Consider the following 19,397-nt stretch of genomic DNA (forward strand, 5'->3'; position numbering starts at 1 on the left):
GCATGCAGGTGGATTCAAAAGGACTTGACTTCTGAAGCCTTATGGAAAAAATTTTTTTTTCCTTAAACCATTCCCAGAACTCTTGGAATATGAAGTTTTTGTTTTGTCCTTTCTTTTAAAGGAAAAAGCAATGTTGATTTGGCATTTCCTTCTTTAGAGAACCTGGGGTTCAGAAGTTCTCCTAGCGCAGGGCGTGGATGGAAGGGGAGGAATGAGCATGGGACCAGGGGCCTGGTGCTCTGGGTCTACATGAAGACACACGAGGTCCTAGCAGAGCACCCGATGCTTTACACAGCACTTCTCACGTCCTGGACGCTGACTTCGTCTCACAGTCATCCGGGTAAAAAGGGGGAAATGGAAGCAGAGACAGGGCCTGGAGCCGGTGAGTGGCAGAGCGGAGGGAAGGGCGCGCTCATCCCCACGCGGTGCTCCCGCTAAGCCTCGCGCTCCTTCTGGGGACATGAGACCACCTGCAGGCTCCTCCAAGCCCCTGTGCAGGAGTCAGTGACCCAAGTCCTATGGGAACTGTCAACACACACCCCCTCTGTCCCCTGCTCTGTACTGAAGAAAGTGCCACAACCAACACAAGCAAAACCGTCTGTGAAAAGAGAAATCAAATCCTCATAGAAAATTAGATGCTTCCAAATCTAATGGATATAATGGTTTTATTTTAGCAGAAAATCTCTAACAAAGGACTAAAATAGCTACATGCCACTGCATGGGACAGAGGAATCTGAGAACATGGGTATTAAAGTATTAACTCAAAAACTGATAACCACAGCCAGGGCCTTTTCAGGGTTAAAGGTCTTTATAAATCGCCTGGCATGACAAGAAAGGCAGTATTAATTCCTCTCTTATATTCCTTTTACCCCGTTGATAGTCTTCCTGCATAGTCCTTTCTGCCAGACGGTAATTACAACCTTTTGTTATAAAAATAGAAAAGACTTAAAATTCTGCAGTAGGAGTGTCTGTATTCCTCCGCAATCACTTCAATGTGTCTATTTTTGTGATCTAAAAATAACGGCTCCTGCAGAGAAACTCGGATATGAGAGTTTCATAACGACAACCTAGCATATATTTGTCCAGAGTTATTAAAACGGTCTAGACGAGACTATCATTTTCCTAAAATAGCAAAGATTAAGTCACACGGAAGACTCAGAAAAACACCTACAGAGACCTCACAGAAGTTTCTAGTTTAAAGTATGTGAGTGTGCACACTTTCATCTTAGTCTAAGCATCAGGGGGAACATTGGGTAAACATTACTAAAGCTGAAACAGTGCCACGATGCCAGATATTAGGTCATAAATATGAACTTTTTTTTTTGAGATGGAGTCTTGCTCTGTTGCCCAGGCTGCAGTGCAGTGGCACAATCTCAGCTCACTGCAGCCTCTGCCTCCCAGGCTCAAGCAATTCTCCTGCCTCAGCCTCCTGAGTAGCTAGGATTACAGATACCCACCACCATGCCCGGCTAATTTTTATATTTTTAGTAGAGACAGGGTTTCACCATGTTGGCCAGGCTGGTCTCGAACTCCTGGCCTTAAGTGATCTGCCCACCTCTGCCTTCCAAAGTGCTGGGATTACAGGCCTGAGCCATCGCGCCTGGCTATAAATATGAACTTTTAAGAATCTAGAAATGAGGCCCTCCAAAAAGAGATGAGCTGGTAACAGAGCCGAACACACAGAAAATAGTTTCAGGAAGGGCCTGGGCAGAGGAAGGCCTAATAAGCAAGGAAGCCACAAACATGTAGCCCAGCAATACACACACACAAACAATTCCTACATGCAGAGCCCTTTAGGAATGGCAGACCTTTGTTTCTACAACAGATGAAGCTGTGAATAGCCTAAACAACACTTGCTCCTGGGGGTGGCCTGTAGAGTGTCATAAAAGTCTGAATAAAACGGGCTGGGTGGAGCTGGATGATCACGTGTGTGGTTCCACAGGGTGAAGAGAGCATCCGGTTCACAGTCACAGGTTCATGTGTAAGGCGTGCATGTGGAGAAACGCCTTTGAGGAAAAGGCGTGTGAAAGGGTCTTTGGGTGGGACGGGCTAGACACAGGCTCAGAGAAGTGGATGGTTCTCAGGATGCAGATGAGTGTGGTAACTGGAGTCTAAATCCAGTGGTAAGACTGTGCTGTCAAGAGACACTGGGGTGACACAGGGCAAATGGAGGCAGAAGAGCAGGTCCCACCTGAAGAAGGGCTCAGGGGCTGGAATCTAGGGCAGGAACTAGCCTGAGAGCCTGCTTCACAGGCTGGTAGGGTGCCATCTTAAGCAGGAAGAACTCGCACAAGCCCCTACCCAGGGGTGGAGTGCTGTGGTGACTGTGGGCACCCAGAGACACCCCAGGGAGGATTGGCTGAGGGGGAAAGGAGGAGATTCACTGGACCTGATACCCCTCCGCCTAAGATGGGGGGCTCTACTGGATGGACTCTGAAGCTAGGATGGGATCCTAAAGTGGCTCTGTTTGCCCCGTGCCACCCTGTCCTAACATGGGACCTGCCCTGCCCAGGGCCCAGGAAGCTCTCCCCGCTCCTATGTCTGTTTCCCTCCCAGGTCCACTCACCCCCATGAGACTCAAAGTCCCTTTCAGGACAAAGACAATCGCTTCAACATTTCTTCTTCAACTCCTGGCACAGAGTCTGGCCACTGGAGACACCCAGCCAATAAGGCAAGGGAGAGAGGACTGAGGAGGGAAGGGGGCAGATCAAGTGATGAGAAGATCCCTCTTCAGAATCAGGTGGGGGCCTCGCACAGAAAGGGCGGCCTCCCCCACAGGAACCCCAGGGCAGGTCCAGAGTGGCAGGAAGGAGGCGGCGGCCAATGGGAAGGCGACCGAGCCCCAGGGACACACTGCGTCCATCGTGGCTCCTGAGGGATGGGCCACCCACTTCCGACCCTGACCACGAGAACCTGCTTTCAGTTTGTTTATGCTCCTGAGCACTGGGGGTCCTCAGCCCCTCTCTTCCCTCAAGGAGGCTGTTGTCTCTTGGTTCCTGCTGTGGGGCAGCTATGAATTTACGATGCCAGGGCTGATTGAGGACATTCATCAGGATATCGGGGAAAAGAATGGAGAATCAAAACAGTAAGAAAAAAGTCTGAAATACCTTCCAAGTCTATTTCATAGCCTTGGAAAACATAACAATAAATTTACTTTATGTCTACCTTTGAAAATTATCTTAACATAGATGCCAATTTCAAACCCTCCCAGTACTGGGAGACAAATGGCATACTGGTTTCTCACAAGCCTCCTTCATTCATCTGCTAACTGTGAAGGCCTCATCTCTGAACGCCCAGGGCCGGGCACTGTGCCTGGATCAGGCAGGATGCTCAATACGCGGTTGTGAGATGAGTAACAGGCAGACACCGTAGAACCAGCACTTGATGAGGCCTGCTGATTACACGTACGACACAGACACAACACACTGAGAACAGACTTCAGGACTCCTAAGGCCAGACAGACCCCCGAGGCCAGCGTAACAGGGAAAGCTGTTACTAAACACCTCCTGCATGGATAGATGGATAGATGGATATACAGATAGCGCTGTGCCAGGAGCCAGGAGCCTGGCTCCTCCAAATCCACCCCAAGGTAAGCTGTCGAATTTGTAATGTGGTCATTCCTCTATGTCATCATTTCCTTCCTGAGGGGATTTCACAGCATTTTAATCCCATCGGGAAATAACTACTCATTGATAACCTATACTGTGCTATGTTTTGATTTAACAAGTTATCCAAGTATTACTCTAACATGCTCTCCTTTAGTCAATATTTTAGTGGGCTGACACATTTAATTAGTGACAGCGACATTAGGCCAGGCACAGTGGCTCACATCTGTAATCCCAACACTTCAAAAGTCTGAGGTGGGAGGATCACTTGAGCCCAGGAGTTCAAGACTGGCCTTGCCAATATAGGGAGATCCCATCTCTACTAAAAATAAAACAAATGAGTGGGATGTGGTGGTGTGCACCTATGGTCCCAGCTACTTGGGAGGCTGAGGTGGGAGGATCGATTGAGCTGGGGAGGTTGAGCTATAGTGAGTTGTGACTGCACCACTGCACTCCAGCCTGGGCAACAGATTGGGACCCTACCTCAACACCAACAGAAAAATGACAGTGACATTAAATGACAAACTGTCTACTAGCCTCAAACTATCCACTTGTTCAAATGCAGATTCAGATAAACAGCATGTCAGAAACCAGGAGAACAGAGATGAGATGGAGTCTCCTTGCCTCAGAGCATTAAAAAGCTGACCTTATTCAGACCTGAAACCAGGGGAACTGAAGCACAGAATTTTCACAGCCTCGGCCTCTAACAAAACCAACCATTACTCCAAAAAAAGGGCACTCACCGAGCCGTTGATGCACGGGACATCGTCATAATGAAGTGCCGTCCCGCTGGGGTGGGCATAGCCGTTGGAGGTGCCCCCTAGATATGGGTTAGCAGATATAACACGCCTGTTCATGAAACTGAAAGAAAGGAAATGTGTTAAAATCCATAACCTGACCACCTTTTACTCCAATCAGTCAAGTCTTTAATGAGTTCTGACTTTATGCCCAAGGCTATGTCAGAGGTCACAGGGGCAGAGAAGAAATACTAGACAGAATCTCGGCAGAAATGAGATGATGCGTTGGAGGGACTGTCCTATAAAATTAGGATGGCACATAATCTGCAGAACTGCGGCACAGATCGCCAGTAACCAACACCAGGTACACGCAGCAAAGCCTGAAAATAACAGGTGTTCAGAAATACCAAGCGTTTTGATTATCATCCGTCTCTCACTGTGGCCCCAACGCTAGGTACACGCAGCAAAGTCTGCAAATAACAGGTGTTCAGAAATACCAAGCGTTTTGATTATCATCCGTCTTTCACAGTGGCCAACTCCTCTCACAGCTTGTGTTCATAATAAAGTTTTATTGGAACACATGCCTCTTTCACAAGTGTGTTACTTCCAGAAGGACAACATGGCCTGCAAAGCTGAAAGTTACTGTCTGGTCTCTTTTGGGAAAAATTCGTGGACCCCTGTTCTATAAGCTTTCTGGAACACTCATTCAACAAATATTTATGGAGTTCTTAGTAGTCAATCAGCACCACTGCCACCCCACATCTCTTCACCTCTTCCCTGAAATTTCCTCAACTTCTGAGAGCCGCTGACAGCGGCCCGAGAAATCCTTTAGAAGGTGTGCTATTGTGGCATAATAAATATGTATTTTGGTCTTTGTCCCAAGTTCCTGGTCAGGGCTCCTAAAACTCTTGGAATTTCCTACATGAAGAGTAGGATGAGAGCTGGTTGCCAGGGAAACCAACCCTGTGATTACGGCTGGAACTTTCCATAAAAACCCAAGAGGATGGGGTTCCCGGAGCTTCTGGACTGTGTGCATGCGGCTGTGCCGGGAGCGTGGTGCGCCCAGCGAGGGCACGGGAGCGCTGTGCCCCACATGCTTTGCCCGGCGCACCTCTTCCCTCACTGCTTCTGAACTGTGTCCTTTCATAGTAAACTGGTAATCCAGTAAGCAAGCTCTTCCTGAGTTCTGTGAGGGTTCTAGCAATGACTGAACTGGAGGGGAGGGGTCGTGGGAACCTCCAACTCACAACCTATTGGTTAGACGCACAGGTGATATCCTGGACCTGTGACTGGCATCTGAAGTGGAGTCAGCTTTGTGGACTGGTCCCTTAACCTGGGGAGCCTGACGCTGCCTCCCGGAAGACCACTGAGGGTTGAGTTCATGTATTAGCACACCCAGCTGGTGCCCACAGAAACCTAGAGAATTGCTTGGCATGGGAAAGACCTGCCCGTTTAGTGGCCAGAGGTGAGGCCCAACAGTGTGGAGCCTGTGGTGAGGGAACGGCTCACTCCCCTTCAAGGAGGGCAGGCCGGGCCACGCCAGCCTCCGCCCAACACCCCGAGGGGCTTCTGAAGTCGCAAGGTGCTGCCCAGGGCCTCGGGGCTCCGAGGGACTGGGTTTCTGCTCCGTCCCTGCGCTGTGGCTTCCTGCGCTCGGTCAGTCTCCTGGGTGCCCCGGCACTCCCCTGGCTCTGGCGGCTCCCCCAGCCCCTCTGTCTGCCGAACTCCTCTCCTGACACCCCTCGCACCCAGGTCTCCACGTGGGTGCTGCCCCCCAGGAGGCGGCCCCTCCCTCCCCTCCGGGCCCAGGGCAACCGCCCTGCATCTGCGTCCTGCCTGCTCTCCCCACTGGAGGGTCGGCCTCAGGAGCGCAGGGACCATGCGGGCACACACAGGGGTCCTCACGCAGGGGCAGGTGCCTAGAGCCTCGGCCGGGTTCCGAAGCCACGGGTCAGGACTAACAATGTAAATCCCAGGGAAGGGACCACCCCGACAGCATTTCCTGCTAGTGTGGGTATTTCATAGGATCCTGCGCTTCTGTGATCACCAGATGAAGAAAACACAGCGTAAGTGAAAACCGGGGAGAGAAACACAGGGGCAAGTGAAGCCCGCCTCTTTGGTAAGAAGTCTGGCAGCGTAGCCTCGGGAGGTACCGGGCTTGGGGCTCCGGGCTGGGCTTCCGCAGTGCGGGCCGCGGAAATGGCTCCTCACAGAGCGCGCGTGCGCCCCATGCTGGGGAGGGACGCCATGCACGGCTTGCTGCCTGGACACATTCCTCAATTATAATTTATAAACTTTTTCCTTTGCTTATAAAAAATTAATATATGCTAAACTTAAAGTACATAAAAGTATACGTAGGAAAATAAAATGAAGAAGAAAACATACAAGAAGGAAAGGCACAGCAAAACTTGAACATTTAAGAGTTCCACAGTAAAAGATTTTGATTTTTAAAAAATACATATTTAAGGTTTTCTAATTAAATGCCTCATTGGAAGGCTTTTAGGGAGACAGCGCTATGTATACTTTTTGTCAGTGAGAGGCAGTAAATGGAGGAATGAATAAAGCCTGGCCACAGGGACCATCCCCTCCCCTGTGCCCTGGGCCGTACTGCCTTGGGTCTTTCTCCTTCCAGCGGCAGGCACGTCTCTCACGGGCTTGCATCTTCAGTTTCCAGCATATGCCCTGCACTCGCCCTGCTGCAGCAGGGACAAAGGATGGGGTCAGAACAGAGGCCCTGGGGGGCTCCACTCCTGCTTCTGTGCTGGGAAGAGCCACTGCAGGATGCCTCTGACAGGCTCATCTGGCAGGACCTGGGAGCACAGGGATTAGGGGTCACAGGCACACAGAATGTCCTAAGTGGAGGAGGCCTAGCCAGCAGCTAGTCACCCTTCACCCTACAGAGAGGGACCTGGCCCAGTGAGGACAACTCTGCCCGGTCCCCAAGAGGGCAGGGCCTGGGGTCGCAACTAAACACGAGGCCTCGGTCTTGTGCTTGGTGTCTTTCCACAATAGGATTTGCAGCCAAAGACAGAAGTGGAAATGAAGTTAAGAGGCCACATGCCACTTGTTACACCAAAACCAGGAGAGAGTCAAGGGGAGCTATTTCACAATAACCTCCCGGGACTCCGAGGAAAGGGTGGCCAAGAGAACTGCCTCCCATCCGTGCATCTCCCCACGCTCCGCACCAGCCCCTGCTTTCCATCCTCTTCATCCTCACCACCCCATCCGTGCATCTCCCCACGCTCCGCACCAGCCCCTGCTTTCCATCCTCTTCATCCTCACCACCCCATCCCTGCATCTCCCCACGCTCCACACCAGCCCCTGCTTTCCATCCTCTTCATCCTCACCACCCCATCCGTGCATCTCCCCACGCTCCGCACCAGCCCCTGCTTTCCATCCTCTTCATCCTCACCACCCCATCCGTGCATCTCCCCACGCTCCGCACCAGCCCGCTTTCCATCCTCTTCATCCTCACCACCCCATCCCTGCATCTCCCCACGCTCCGCACCAGCCCCTGCTTTCCATCCTCTTCATCCTCACCACCCCATCCGTGCATCTCCCCACGCTCCGCACCAGCCCGCTTTCCATCCTCTTCATCCTCACCACCCCATCCCTGCATCTCCCCACGCTCCGCACCAGCCCGCTTTCCATCCTCTTCATCCTCACCACCCCATCCCTGCATCTCCCCACGCTCCGCACCAGCCCACTTTCCATCCTCTTCATCCTCCCAACTGCTTCCTGAGGGGCTCCCAGCTGAGTGTGACTTGAAGAGAGTTTCAGGAAAACTCTGGAGTATTTTCCTGTGTTGTATAATTTATGTATCTCATTTTAAATAGGTTTTCAGGAAAATATGTTTTGATTGTTTACCATTATTAAAGTTCCTAAATATCCCACTTTTCCTGGGAGAATCTCCATTATTATCTTACACTTTCCTCTTTTCAAAATATATTACTGCCGTCTCTTCCTCAGTCATGTACAATGCACAAAGAATTCTCCTAAGAACCTTGAAAAGATTCATTAACTGGCTGCCAGTTTATATAAAAGCAAAACATTTAATCTTAGAATATTCATCACACTGGCAAGCAACCATATTTTGAACACTGTTTCCTTGTCACATCTCATCTCTCTTAAGTGTTACAGGAGTGTTTGGCTAGAAAACTTGAAAATAAGCTTTATTGCTAACTGACAGCTCCTATAAAGATTTTAACGAGGTAGAAAAGATTCCTGCAGCCATAAATTCATTACATGCATATTTTTAATAAATATTTTTAGTGTTATAATCTACATTCCTTTCTCAAAAATGTGACCTTGCCACATTTGATTTAGATTAATACTCTAGTCATTTATAAAGTAAAAGCCAAGCTGTATTCTAGGGCAACGATTTTAATTCAGGGTTTCTCTTAAATGTGGTTATCGGCGTGCTGATTATACTTGCAATTACATGTGGACGTAGGATAGGTTTTTATGGAAATTTAGTATCTTCCAAATAAATATAGTGAACATCCATAACCACTTTTATGTCTGCTAGTTGGGCAGATTTTGCAAAAATAGACTTACGGATCTTATATCTCTTTAAAAACACTTTAAATGTGCTTTCTTTACTGCATAGTACTTAAAGAATTGGAGAATTATTATAATTTACCTATATTTTGCTGATTAGAAAGAATATAATTAAACAATAATGAGTATAAACAGAACGGTAAGTACTAGACTACATCTATCCTGATTTCCACACAAAAGGACAGTGGTGAGAACAGTGTGCACTGTAGAAAACCTCCAGTATTACTGGGGATTTTATGGACAATCTGTGCAAGACTAGTTCCACTTGTCAAGGCTATTGACCTTAGCTGGGTGTATGTAACATGTGGCTTGAGTCCTAAAATGGGCCAAGTTATCTTCACTTTGAGAACTATTTCTTAGCCCCAGAATGTCCTAGCTAAGCATTAAATGAGTATCCATTCACCATTCAAGACACAAAGGAAGACTGCTCCAATTCCCCATAAATAGCACTTGTGTGGAAAAACTAGATGGTGGAGTTCATATTAAACGGGCATAACCCAACAGCACAGGCATCTGAGCCCATCTTCTTCACACTTGAAAGGTCGTGTAATCTCAGCACTGGCGGGTCTGCCAGCAGCTGTCTGTATGTTTCTCCTCACTTGCTGATGATGGAATTCATGACCAGCTTTGTTTTCATTCACTTCCCTCACCCCAGTCCCAACTCTCTAAGGATGAGAGAAACATATGCAGCAGTCAAGGGGTGAAAGATGCTGGAGCTGCAAGTTTCAGAGATTATCTCACCCACCATCTCTATTTTCTACAGAAGGCAGCAGAGGTACTAACAGGTAATGAATGACTTGTCCAAATTGTTCTAATTAGTAAATACCACAGCAGGACCCAAGCCAAGATGCCCTACCTAATACCTGCTGGATTTGAAATTAAAACCTGAGAAATGCATTCATTGTTATTCACTTAAAAGTGGCATTGCGGGTCATGCCTGGAATCCTAGCACTTTGGGGGCCAGACAGGAAGATCACTTGAACCCAGGAGTTCAGGAGTTTGAGACCAGCCTGGGCAACATAATAAGACCCCGTCTCTACCAAAAAAAAAAAAAAAAAAAAAAAATTAGCCAGGCATGGTGGCACATGCCTGTAGTCCCAGCTGCTTAGGAGGCTGAGATGGGAGGATCCCTTTAGCCCAGGAGGTCGAGGCTGCAATGAGTCATAATTGTGCCACTGCACTCCAGCCTGGGCAACAGAGCAAGACCCTTAATCAAAAAAAAAAAAAAAAACCAACAACAACAAAACCCTAATAACAAACCAAAACGTGGCAGAGTGTTCACGTTTGTAAACCCAGTTAATGTCCAGCAACGCCAATAACGAACCAGAAAGTGGCAGAGTGTTCACATGTTTGTAAACCCAGTTAATGTCCAGCAACGCCAATAACGAACCAGAAAGTGGCAGAGTGTTCACATGTTTGTAAACCCAGTTAATGTCCAGCTTAATAGAAGGTGGCTGGATTCTCACACCTGCTTCTGCCCTCTGTCACAAAATGCTCTTTTGGTTGAAGTATGTGAAGAAAATCCAGCCTCAAACAGATGTAAGCCGGACAAGTGGGGCACATTTTAATTGCTTTTTCTGAGCTGTAGTGACACTTCTTCGGGACTACACCAAAACGCAGCAAGTGGTGGTCTCTTACCGCCAACTGCCATGGAGTCGGAAAGCAGATCAATCGATTCACATTAAAATCCAGTCGTTTATCTTGCACTAGGAATAGATCTTTCCCCAAGCATGACTTCTGCCGATCTTTCAAACGTTGACACCCTTCATTATACAACATCAAAAAAAACTGCTCACTGACATGACTACAGATCTCAGCAGGAGTCTATGGGTGCTGAGTAGCTGGCAAGCTCACCACGGCAGATGCAAATTTTCCAGAATTCTAATTTCTAAGGAAAGCTTAAATGTATCATAAGCAACAAATACTGCCAACTGTTTGCCTAGAGATGATGGGTGTAGCTAGCTCATTTTCAAGAAAACATCTGCAAATGCCTATGTGCAAATAACTAGTTTGTCTGTTGCTTTTTAAAGTAAAAATGAAAAAAAAAAATCAAGGCAGCTAGTTCTATGAGCACCTCACTTGTCTGAGCTGTTCCTCAACAGGACCACCGTCATTGGACACACCTGCATGCTCTCTGTGGCCTCTCATCACGCTACGCAGAATAGGAAAAACCCACGGGCTTCAGAGCCTTCATGCAAATGTCTACTATCTGATCCTTTATAGAAAAAGTCATCATTTTTACTGCTTCCTCAAGGACATCTTAAGTGAAACCAGCATTTTCTTTTACTATCGCAAATGGTAAAATTCTTTGACTATTTACATTGGCAGTGACAATGATTATTAATACGGCGAAGGGCGACTATTGGTGCGAAGCTGCCAGCCAGTGATCACTAATGCAAATGTCCCAACAGTGGAAAAAGGAAACAATGTCTTAGTATATTATGAAAATAATTTAACCCTGCAGACTGCCAGAAAGGGTCTGGAAAATCCCCAGGGGTTCTGTGGACCATACCAAGAACTGCTGCTACAAATATTCTGCCATCATTATGTTAAAGAAATATTCACTGTTCAAAAGGACGTTTTTATAGATGACTGCAGCATTTTTTTTAAAAAAAAAAATCACAATTTAAATTTACAAAGTACTTGACGGATAGCTTTGAAAACTCAGTCCTCATTACAGCAATATGTAGAATCATTTCTGCTTCGTAGAACTGTTCCCCTAATACAGGGGTCAGCAAACTATTGGCCAAATCCAGGCCACGGCCTGTTTTTGCAAATAAAGTTTTATTAGAACACAGACACACCCATTCGTTTATGTACGGTGTCCAGCTGCAGCGGGAGCTGAGTGGTTATTAACAGGAAACGTGTGGCCCACAAAACCAAAAATATTTACTATCTAAGTCCTTCATGCAAGTTTGCCACACGCTGCTCGAATAGAAAACCCAGTGGGTTGACACGACAAAAACATTTCTGCAAAATTTGGCTTAAGATAATGCAAAAGGGAAAGTCTTTAGTTTTTCTTCTGGGTCTATATCCTCACACAAAAACTAAGTTAAGCTAAGTTAGGGAAAAGATAGTTACTGAACTGTGGTGCCATTTCACATGGCAGTGGGTCTTACCAGAAGGTCTGTTTGGCTGTCTGAATGACACTTGCAGACATCTCCACATCAATGTAGTCATAGTGCAGAGCCTCCGGGTCTGTGGAGGATCCCGTCTCTGCAAGTAAAATCCCAATCCACCTGCCCATGTCTTCAGAAGAAGATGCCTGTTGAAGTGGGAAAAAAGGTAGGCTGTATTTAACTAAAGATTTTTACATTTTCATAAATGTGTCAATAAAGAGACCACATAATAGGAAAGGCGATGAAACATGATGTCCCGAAGAAGAAACGAGAAGGAAGATGGCTGAGCAATGGGATTAACGTCACGTTCGCAGCAGGCCTTAATTTAGGAAGTGTCATCCCGATTACACCAAAGGTGAATGAAACTCTGAGGTCCTAAACTGCCTTCCCATTACTGTGGGGAAAGGCACTAGGGTGTAAGACAGGAAAATTAACAGGATTAATTGCATCGCGGCTGAAGGAAGTTGCTGGGGTGCCTTTGGCAACACCACCTGACCATGAGAAGGAGCACGTCCCAGCTGCTGCTGCCTGACTTGGGAAGCGTGACCAAGCTCCAGGCCCTTTACTGGTCGCAAAGTTTTTTATACCAGGAGCCCTGGGTGAGCCCCCCTACATGGGCCTGAAATGGTCATTTAGTTTCTTGATTAGATGATATAAAAAAGTAATTTCCTTTGATATCAATTGTGTTTCCACAGGGGAAATGACACTCTGTAATCACTGGGCTGCTTTAGGCACACCATTTTTTAAGATGTTTGCTATCTCCTCCATTTGGTCTGCTTAATTTGCAAGTCTGAAATATGTCTTTAAGATTATGTTCGTTCAATTTTTAAGCCATCCTTTTATTTATTTATTTTTTTTGAGACAGGGTCTCGCTCTGTCACCCAGGCTGGAGTGCAGTGGTGTGATCATAGCTCACTGCAGCCTCCAACTCCTAGGCTCAAGCAATCCTCCTGCCTCAGCCTCCCAAGCAGCTGGGACTACAGGTGCTCACCACCAAGTCCAGCTAATTTTTTTAATTTTTATTTGTAGAGACAGGGTCTCACCATCTTGCCCAGACTGGTCTTGAACGCCCAGGCTCAAGCGATTCTCCTACCTCAGCCTCCCAAAGTGCTAGGATTACAGTTGTGAGCCACCATGCCCAGCTTTAAGCCATTGTTTTAAAGTGATTTAGAAAATCAGTTACATTTTTAATGGTATTAGAAATCTTTAAAAATTTTGATTAATGAAATACGCAAATAATGGTTAAAGTTTAGGAGAAATTAAGCTATCAAATCTATGAGTTAACTGAATGTTGAAGAAAAAAATTTATTGCTTATAAAAATTACTAATTTAAATAAAGATCTCTAAGTTGAGCTTAAAGAAAATTGGGTTTTATAATTATAACCTTGACAAGTTTAACACTGATCAAAATATAAGTAATTGTAAATATTCCATGCAATGTATAAAGGCCTCTCTAAAGGAAGGGATGTTAACAAACAAGCAGCTACTTTTTATGTTGAGAAATTGGCTAGTGATATTTTCCATATAACAAATCATTACTAACCATATACACAATGAGGCCATGAGGACAAAGGGAAGGAGTGCCCATTAAGTACCTTACAGAGAGTAAAAGAGAATCAGTGTTTGCCAAATTAAAATGAACTGATTTGAATACCTGGATTAAAACAAAAAAAACCACAAATGTGTTCTCTTCACAGGTCTTATGTCCTTCCTAAAACAAAATCTTTTTTTATTTTTTTTTTGAGACAGAGTCTTGCTCTGTCACTCAGACTGGAGTGCAGTGGTGTGATCTCGGCTCACTGCAAGCTCCGCCTCCCGGGTCACGCCAGTCTCCTGCCTCAGCCTCCCGAGTAGCTGGGACTACAGGTGCCCGCCACCACGCCCGGATAATTTTTTGTATTTTTAGTAGAGATAGGGTTTTCACTGTGTTAGCCAGGATGGTCTCGATCTCCTGACCTTGTGATCCGCCCACCTCGGCCTCCCAAAGTGCTGGGATTACAGGCGTGAGTCACCGCACCCGGCAAACAAAATCTGTATTGAGAATGTATCCATGATTAATCTATACCTATGTCACTATAACCATTTCATCAAAGCATTTTAAAAATCTTTTAATACAATTAATATCTAAGATGTAATTGATATTATTACATTAGAGTTTACCAATTGTTTTCTTCATAGTTCATTGTATGAAATGTCCTCAGAGGCTTTTAAAAAATAACACTGTGGTGTTGGAGGTATTAGTTCTCACAGCTTTTAATACATAGATAGGTACAGACATAGAGACGTGTGTGGGTGCCTATATGTATGTATGCATGTACGTGTATATATACACTTGTAAGTATCTGTCATATGTATAACATATAAACGTGTGAATGTGTGTGTATGTATCCACATCCACACATCTGTTTCTAGCGTTTGTCTACTGAAAAGACCCAGGAGCTCTGGCCCGCCGGCAGAAGTGAGCACATCTGGCCCCCAGATCCTGGCTTCTCAACTCTCCGCCATTCTCCACTAAAAGGAATCACATGCTTTTGGGGAACGGCTGACTCCAGGTCTGGAGCAGGGAAAAGTACAGGATGAGCCTGGGGCATCTCCTTGTGCCACAAAGTAAGGAAAGTGCTCCAAGCATGATGGACTATATAATCTCTTTATTACAGGGACATGGCAAAGGACAAACAGCCAGCTCCGAGGGCCTCCTGCTGACCAAATCTGTGATAGTTTGACCAAAATAAGTCACGACAGTAAAGGATATAATCACTGATTAAAAATCTATAGGCTGGGCCAGGCGCAGTGGCTCACGCCTGTAATCCCAGCACTTTGGGAGGCCGAGGCGGGCGGATCATGAGGTCAGGAGATCGAGACCATCCTGGCTAACACGGTGAAACCCTGTCTCTACTAAAAAATTTTAAAAAATTAGCCAGGCATGGTGGCGGGCACCTGTAATCCCAGCTACTCAGGAGGCTGAAGCAGGAGAATGGCGTGAACCCGGGAGACGGAGCTTGCAGTGAGCTGAGATCACACCACTGCACTCCAGCCTGGGCGACAGAGTGAGACTTGTCTCAAAAAAAAAAAAAACAAAAACAAACTATGGGTTGGGCACGGTGGCTCATGCCTGTAATCTCAGCACTTTGGGAGACCAAGGCGGGCAGTTCACTTGAAGTCAGGAGTTTGAGACCAGCCTGGCTAACATGGTGAAACCCCGTCTCTACTAAAAAGTAAAAAAAATTAGCCAGGTGTGGTGGCACACCTGTAATCCCAGCTGCTCGGGAGGCTGAGGCAGGAGAATCGCTTGAACCTGGGACGTGGAGGTTACAGTAAGCCGAGATTGCGCCACTGCACTCCAGCCTGGATGACAGAGTGAGACCTTGTCTCAAAAATAATAATTAATAATAATAATAATCTGAATTCCCACTGATATATACATATATAAACAAACGAATAATTAAATGGGAATAAAGGAAAATGGTCTCGCAGTTGATGCTAGCTAATAAATGTAGAAGGAATAACGGAATTAGAACGTCACCATTTAGAAACTGTCATTATGATTGTTACAGGCAAGAGCCATTAATGGATGCTGGAACCAGTGGGTGAAACTGTGAGTAATAATAGGATAGTTACATAGTTTCAAAGCATCTTCCCACATGAGACTTAGAGAGAGGGGAAAAATGCAGTCAATTTACAGTGGGGAAACCTTACCCAAGGGATCAAAATTAACATCATGAGCAGTGAGACACACAGACGCTGTGGGCCTCCTGATGTAACGCAGCATAAAACATGCCGCCACCTCCATGGGCTCCCGCTATAATTCTCTGCTGGATCCCAAGGAGAGGAAACAGCAGACGCGCCCAAACCTGGGAGCCTTTTACAGAAGAGCAGTTGCCTTCCTAAGTGTCAATGTTGTCGAGGCAGACGGAGCAGGCTAAAGAGACGCGGCAGCGGACTACAACACACGGGCTGGGGTTTCCTTCTGCTCCTGAAGGACATGATAGGAATAACTAGAAAAACCTGACGAAGATCTAGGACTCAGACCAGCATGCTGTATGCATGGTAGTTTCCTGACTGTGATCATATTACACTGTGGTTCTGGTAAGGTGTTTTCAGCAAATATACATCAAAGTATTTAGGGATAAAAGCACAACATACCTGCAAAAGGTTCTGAAAAAAATCCTACACAAAGACATACAGACATAGAGAGAAAGGGGCGCGGGGGAGAGTGCACACGCAGGGCTGTGCAAGAGACAGCAAGCATGGGGAACGTTGGTCTTTGGTGGATATGGGTGAAGGGTGCACAGGCATCCTGCGTGCTATCCTTGCAACTTTTCGGTAACTCTGAAATTATCTCAAAACAAAAGTTAAAAGGATCTTGGAAAAAGTATAGATTGCAACTCTATTGGCTGGCTCACGGCATTGCAACTCTATTGGCTGGCTCACGGCTGTGAAACTCTATTGGCTGGCTCACGGCATTGCAACCCTATTGGCTGGCTCACGGCATTGCAACTCTATTGGCTGGCTCACGGCATTTTGCCACTGATGAGGTCAGGCTTCTTGCTTACATTGGAAGGCTGTAGATGTTTTATGTGTCACTTGTAAGTGAAGTCACTTTTCAGCTGTAAAAATAGTTGTACACGAAGTGATACTGGGTAAACTTCCAATTCTTGCTGTCGTGTCATTCAGGAAACTGCGTCTACTCACTTCAGCTCTCTCAAGGAATAAGCACCTTCCTCAGTGGTCCAAGCGTTTGTGAAGGTATGAAATGCTACCACTTTCTCTCCAGGACTCGGGGCACACAGCTACTGTGCCCCCAGCAATGGCAGGGCAGGTGACTTCTTCACCAAACAGCTCCCGACTTCCACCCACCCCCACCCCACCCCGAGCTTCTCTGTCTGGGCACTTGCCCAGCATCTCCCTCTTCATTCCTGTATCTTACCCGTGCCAATTCATGCCTCCTTCTCCTTGCAACCCTTCTCAGATCTGCTGTCAGAGCTCTCATGGGAGACCCGCATTGTTACATCAAGAGTACAGTTTCTTTATTTAAGTTTTCAGCTTTTTTCCACCGCCATCCACCCTCCAGTTTTCAGCCTACATAAATGTTTACAAGGTACACTGACTCTAGCTCGGCATTCATGTTTTATGGTGGGTAAAGAAGCTGAGAGAGAACAAAAGCTTTGGCCGTGGTCAGGGTCTGCACAGACCTGAGACTGGAACCCAGCTGTCCCAAGCCCATCTGAGCCCAGCCCTCTCTGTTAGATCACACTGCTGCAAAACCAGCCACGGGGGCAGCAATGCGTGCTTCTGACCTTCCCTTACGTCCTGAGCCCTGCAGGAAAAAGACAGTGTTCATCTATTTTTCATCCCCACCAAAAAAAAAGCAGCCTCTATGGAAACAGTCCCTGCAATGAACTCCTATGTGTGAAATTCAAGATCTTCAGAAAGACTGCCTGACTGGGCAGCCGTGGCTTAGGTCGCAGCCCCAGGCACTCTCTCCTCTGCCGATGAGTGTCACTGTGCACGCATGTAGAGCAGGCTCCACACCAGGTGAGTTTCTGCCACACACCGGCCACCCAGCACGCCTCACATGAACTGGTTTCTATCGATTCTACAGCACAAGGTGCGTGACATGGATGTGACCATCTGGCGTGTGAATGCACGGATCTGTCTGTGTGTGTATCTTTGCATCTTGGTCATAATAACACTAAGTGGGGGAAAAGACTCAGAAATAAAGGGAAAAATCACAGGAAAAAAAGGTCTAAAACTGGGTAGAAAACATCAACAGAATGTTTTCTATGATGAAAAATTAAAAACTTTCAATAATGAAAGTTTTGAGTATGTAGCTATGAGTTTTAACTGTCTTTTCTGCTTTCATGAGTAAGAAATTCTAGTGAAGCAGCCAAATAAATAACAAAGCGTGCACCAAGCCCAGGGTTCCGAAACAGCAAAGGCGCTCTTTCAGTGTCTGTGTCATGTGGCTCACTGGCCGCCGTCTATAAGGCATTCAGATGGCCCCAAAAAGTCTTCCATCTGTAAAGAAGTCCAGAACATTCCAAAGGAAACATTTACCACCATTTCAAAGAGCTCCTGGGGGAAAGAGCTTTCCTGGAAATTTTAAAACAAGTTATTTTCCAGGTGCTTTAGAAAAGCAATGTACTCTATGGGATTGTGTATTTAATTTCCCTGCAAACAGGCATAAAGAGGAACTCAGACAAGGAGGCAAGTCAATCTGATGTATACAAATGGGTAGAAAGTGGTGCTGGGGTGCCGTCATTGTCGTATCTCCCAGAAAAAAGACTGAGGCAAGAAGTAAAGCAAAGACTCATGGACTGGGCAGTGAGAGAAAAGAGGGTGGGCCCAAAAGAGGTACTGTCAGCGAGATGGGAGGAATTTTGATAGAGGAGTCAGCATTCGCCTTTTGAAAGGAAGATCACCGCGTGTGTCCCTCTGTGGAGTACAGCCCCTGGGAAATATCCTACCTCCAATACTGCAACCTCCTGGCCGTTGCGCAGCAGCCGGAACGTCAGAGGATGTTTACAATCCAAACCCGGGATCACCTCACAGCCACGGAGCGGAATAGACACAATATGGGTCTTCAGGTCGGTCCTGTCCTTGTGGAAAATGAGCTTGTTATCTTTCACTCGGCACCAGCGCTCTCGCCAGCGGCTGTTGGAGAGCACGTTCAGATAGCCTGCGGAGACACAAGGCCACAGGTCAGCCGCCTCGGACAAGACCAGGCGAGGTGAAGACGTCTAGGGTCGCACTGAGGAGGCCCAGGGATGGGAGTGTGGATAAAACAAATCCTTCACACGATCGATCAAGCTTTAAATGCAAATTCACATAAACCAGGAGAGCCGTGGCTACAGCATCACAAGTTTTGGGGGCTTTTCATGACACCACACAGGCCGTATCTGGAAGCCCCTCATTTAACATGTGCAACGAACCAGTTACCAGATGCCTGGTGTTGATGTGGGACTATGGAATTCACCTAAAGCACGTGAGAAGTTAGCAAGCCATCGGGTTTCGGATGGCCAGGATCGGGGCACGACAGCTGCCTTCAAACTGGAAACCGATTTCACTTATTTTGAGGAGCTGCAAATGATACAAGTAGAGTAAGAGTCACAGGCAGGCAGATTTTGGCTTAACATGAAGAAACAAAAACTATCTAAAAATGAAAACTTTCCAAGAAATAGGAGGCCCTGGGAGGCACTAAGATCCCCAGTGCTGGAAGCAGCCCGCAGATGGCAGAGGCCCTGAGTGCAGGTTCCCACCTGAGGCTGAGGACGCACCTGCCGCCTTCCTGCTCCTCAAACTGCAAAGCGACTGGTGAAGCTGCCCGGAGGAAATCTAAACTCTAAAGTCTGAATCTACATGAAAGTTTGTGATCC

General features: G+C 46.8%; 1 protein-coding gene across 5 annotated transcripts in view; it reads right to left on the minus strand.

Moving 5' to 3' along the window:
- AFAP1 (actin filament associated protein 1) overlaps window positions 1–19,397 on the minus strand; it is a 181,354-nt gene that overhangs the window by 23,058 nt on the left and 138,899 nt on the right. For all 5 annotated transcript variants that reach the window (XM_009447331.4, XM_009447333.5, XM_016951278.4 and 2 more), the window contains exons 10-12: window positions 18,489–18,700; window positions 12,022–12,167; window positions 4,349–4,466 (exon numbers count right to left, since the gene is read on the minus strand). In XM_009447331.4, coding sequence (XP_009445606.3) covers window positions 4,349–4,466; window positions 12,022–12,167; window positions 18,489–18,700 — 476 coding nt within the window. The remainder of the gene's footprint in view (window positions 1–4,348; window positions 4,467–12,021; window positions 12,168–18,488; window positions 18,701–19,397) is intronic.

The sequence above is a fragment of the Pan troglodytes genome, chromosome 3, assembly GCF_028858775.2.
Source record: "Pan troglodytes isolate AG18354 chromosome 3, NHGRI_mPanTro3-v2.0_pri, whole genome shotgun sequence".
In the NCBI taxonomy this organism is placed as follows: domain Eukaryota; kingdom Metazoa; phylum Chordata; class Mammalia; order Primates; family Hominidae; genus Pan; species Pan troglodytes.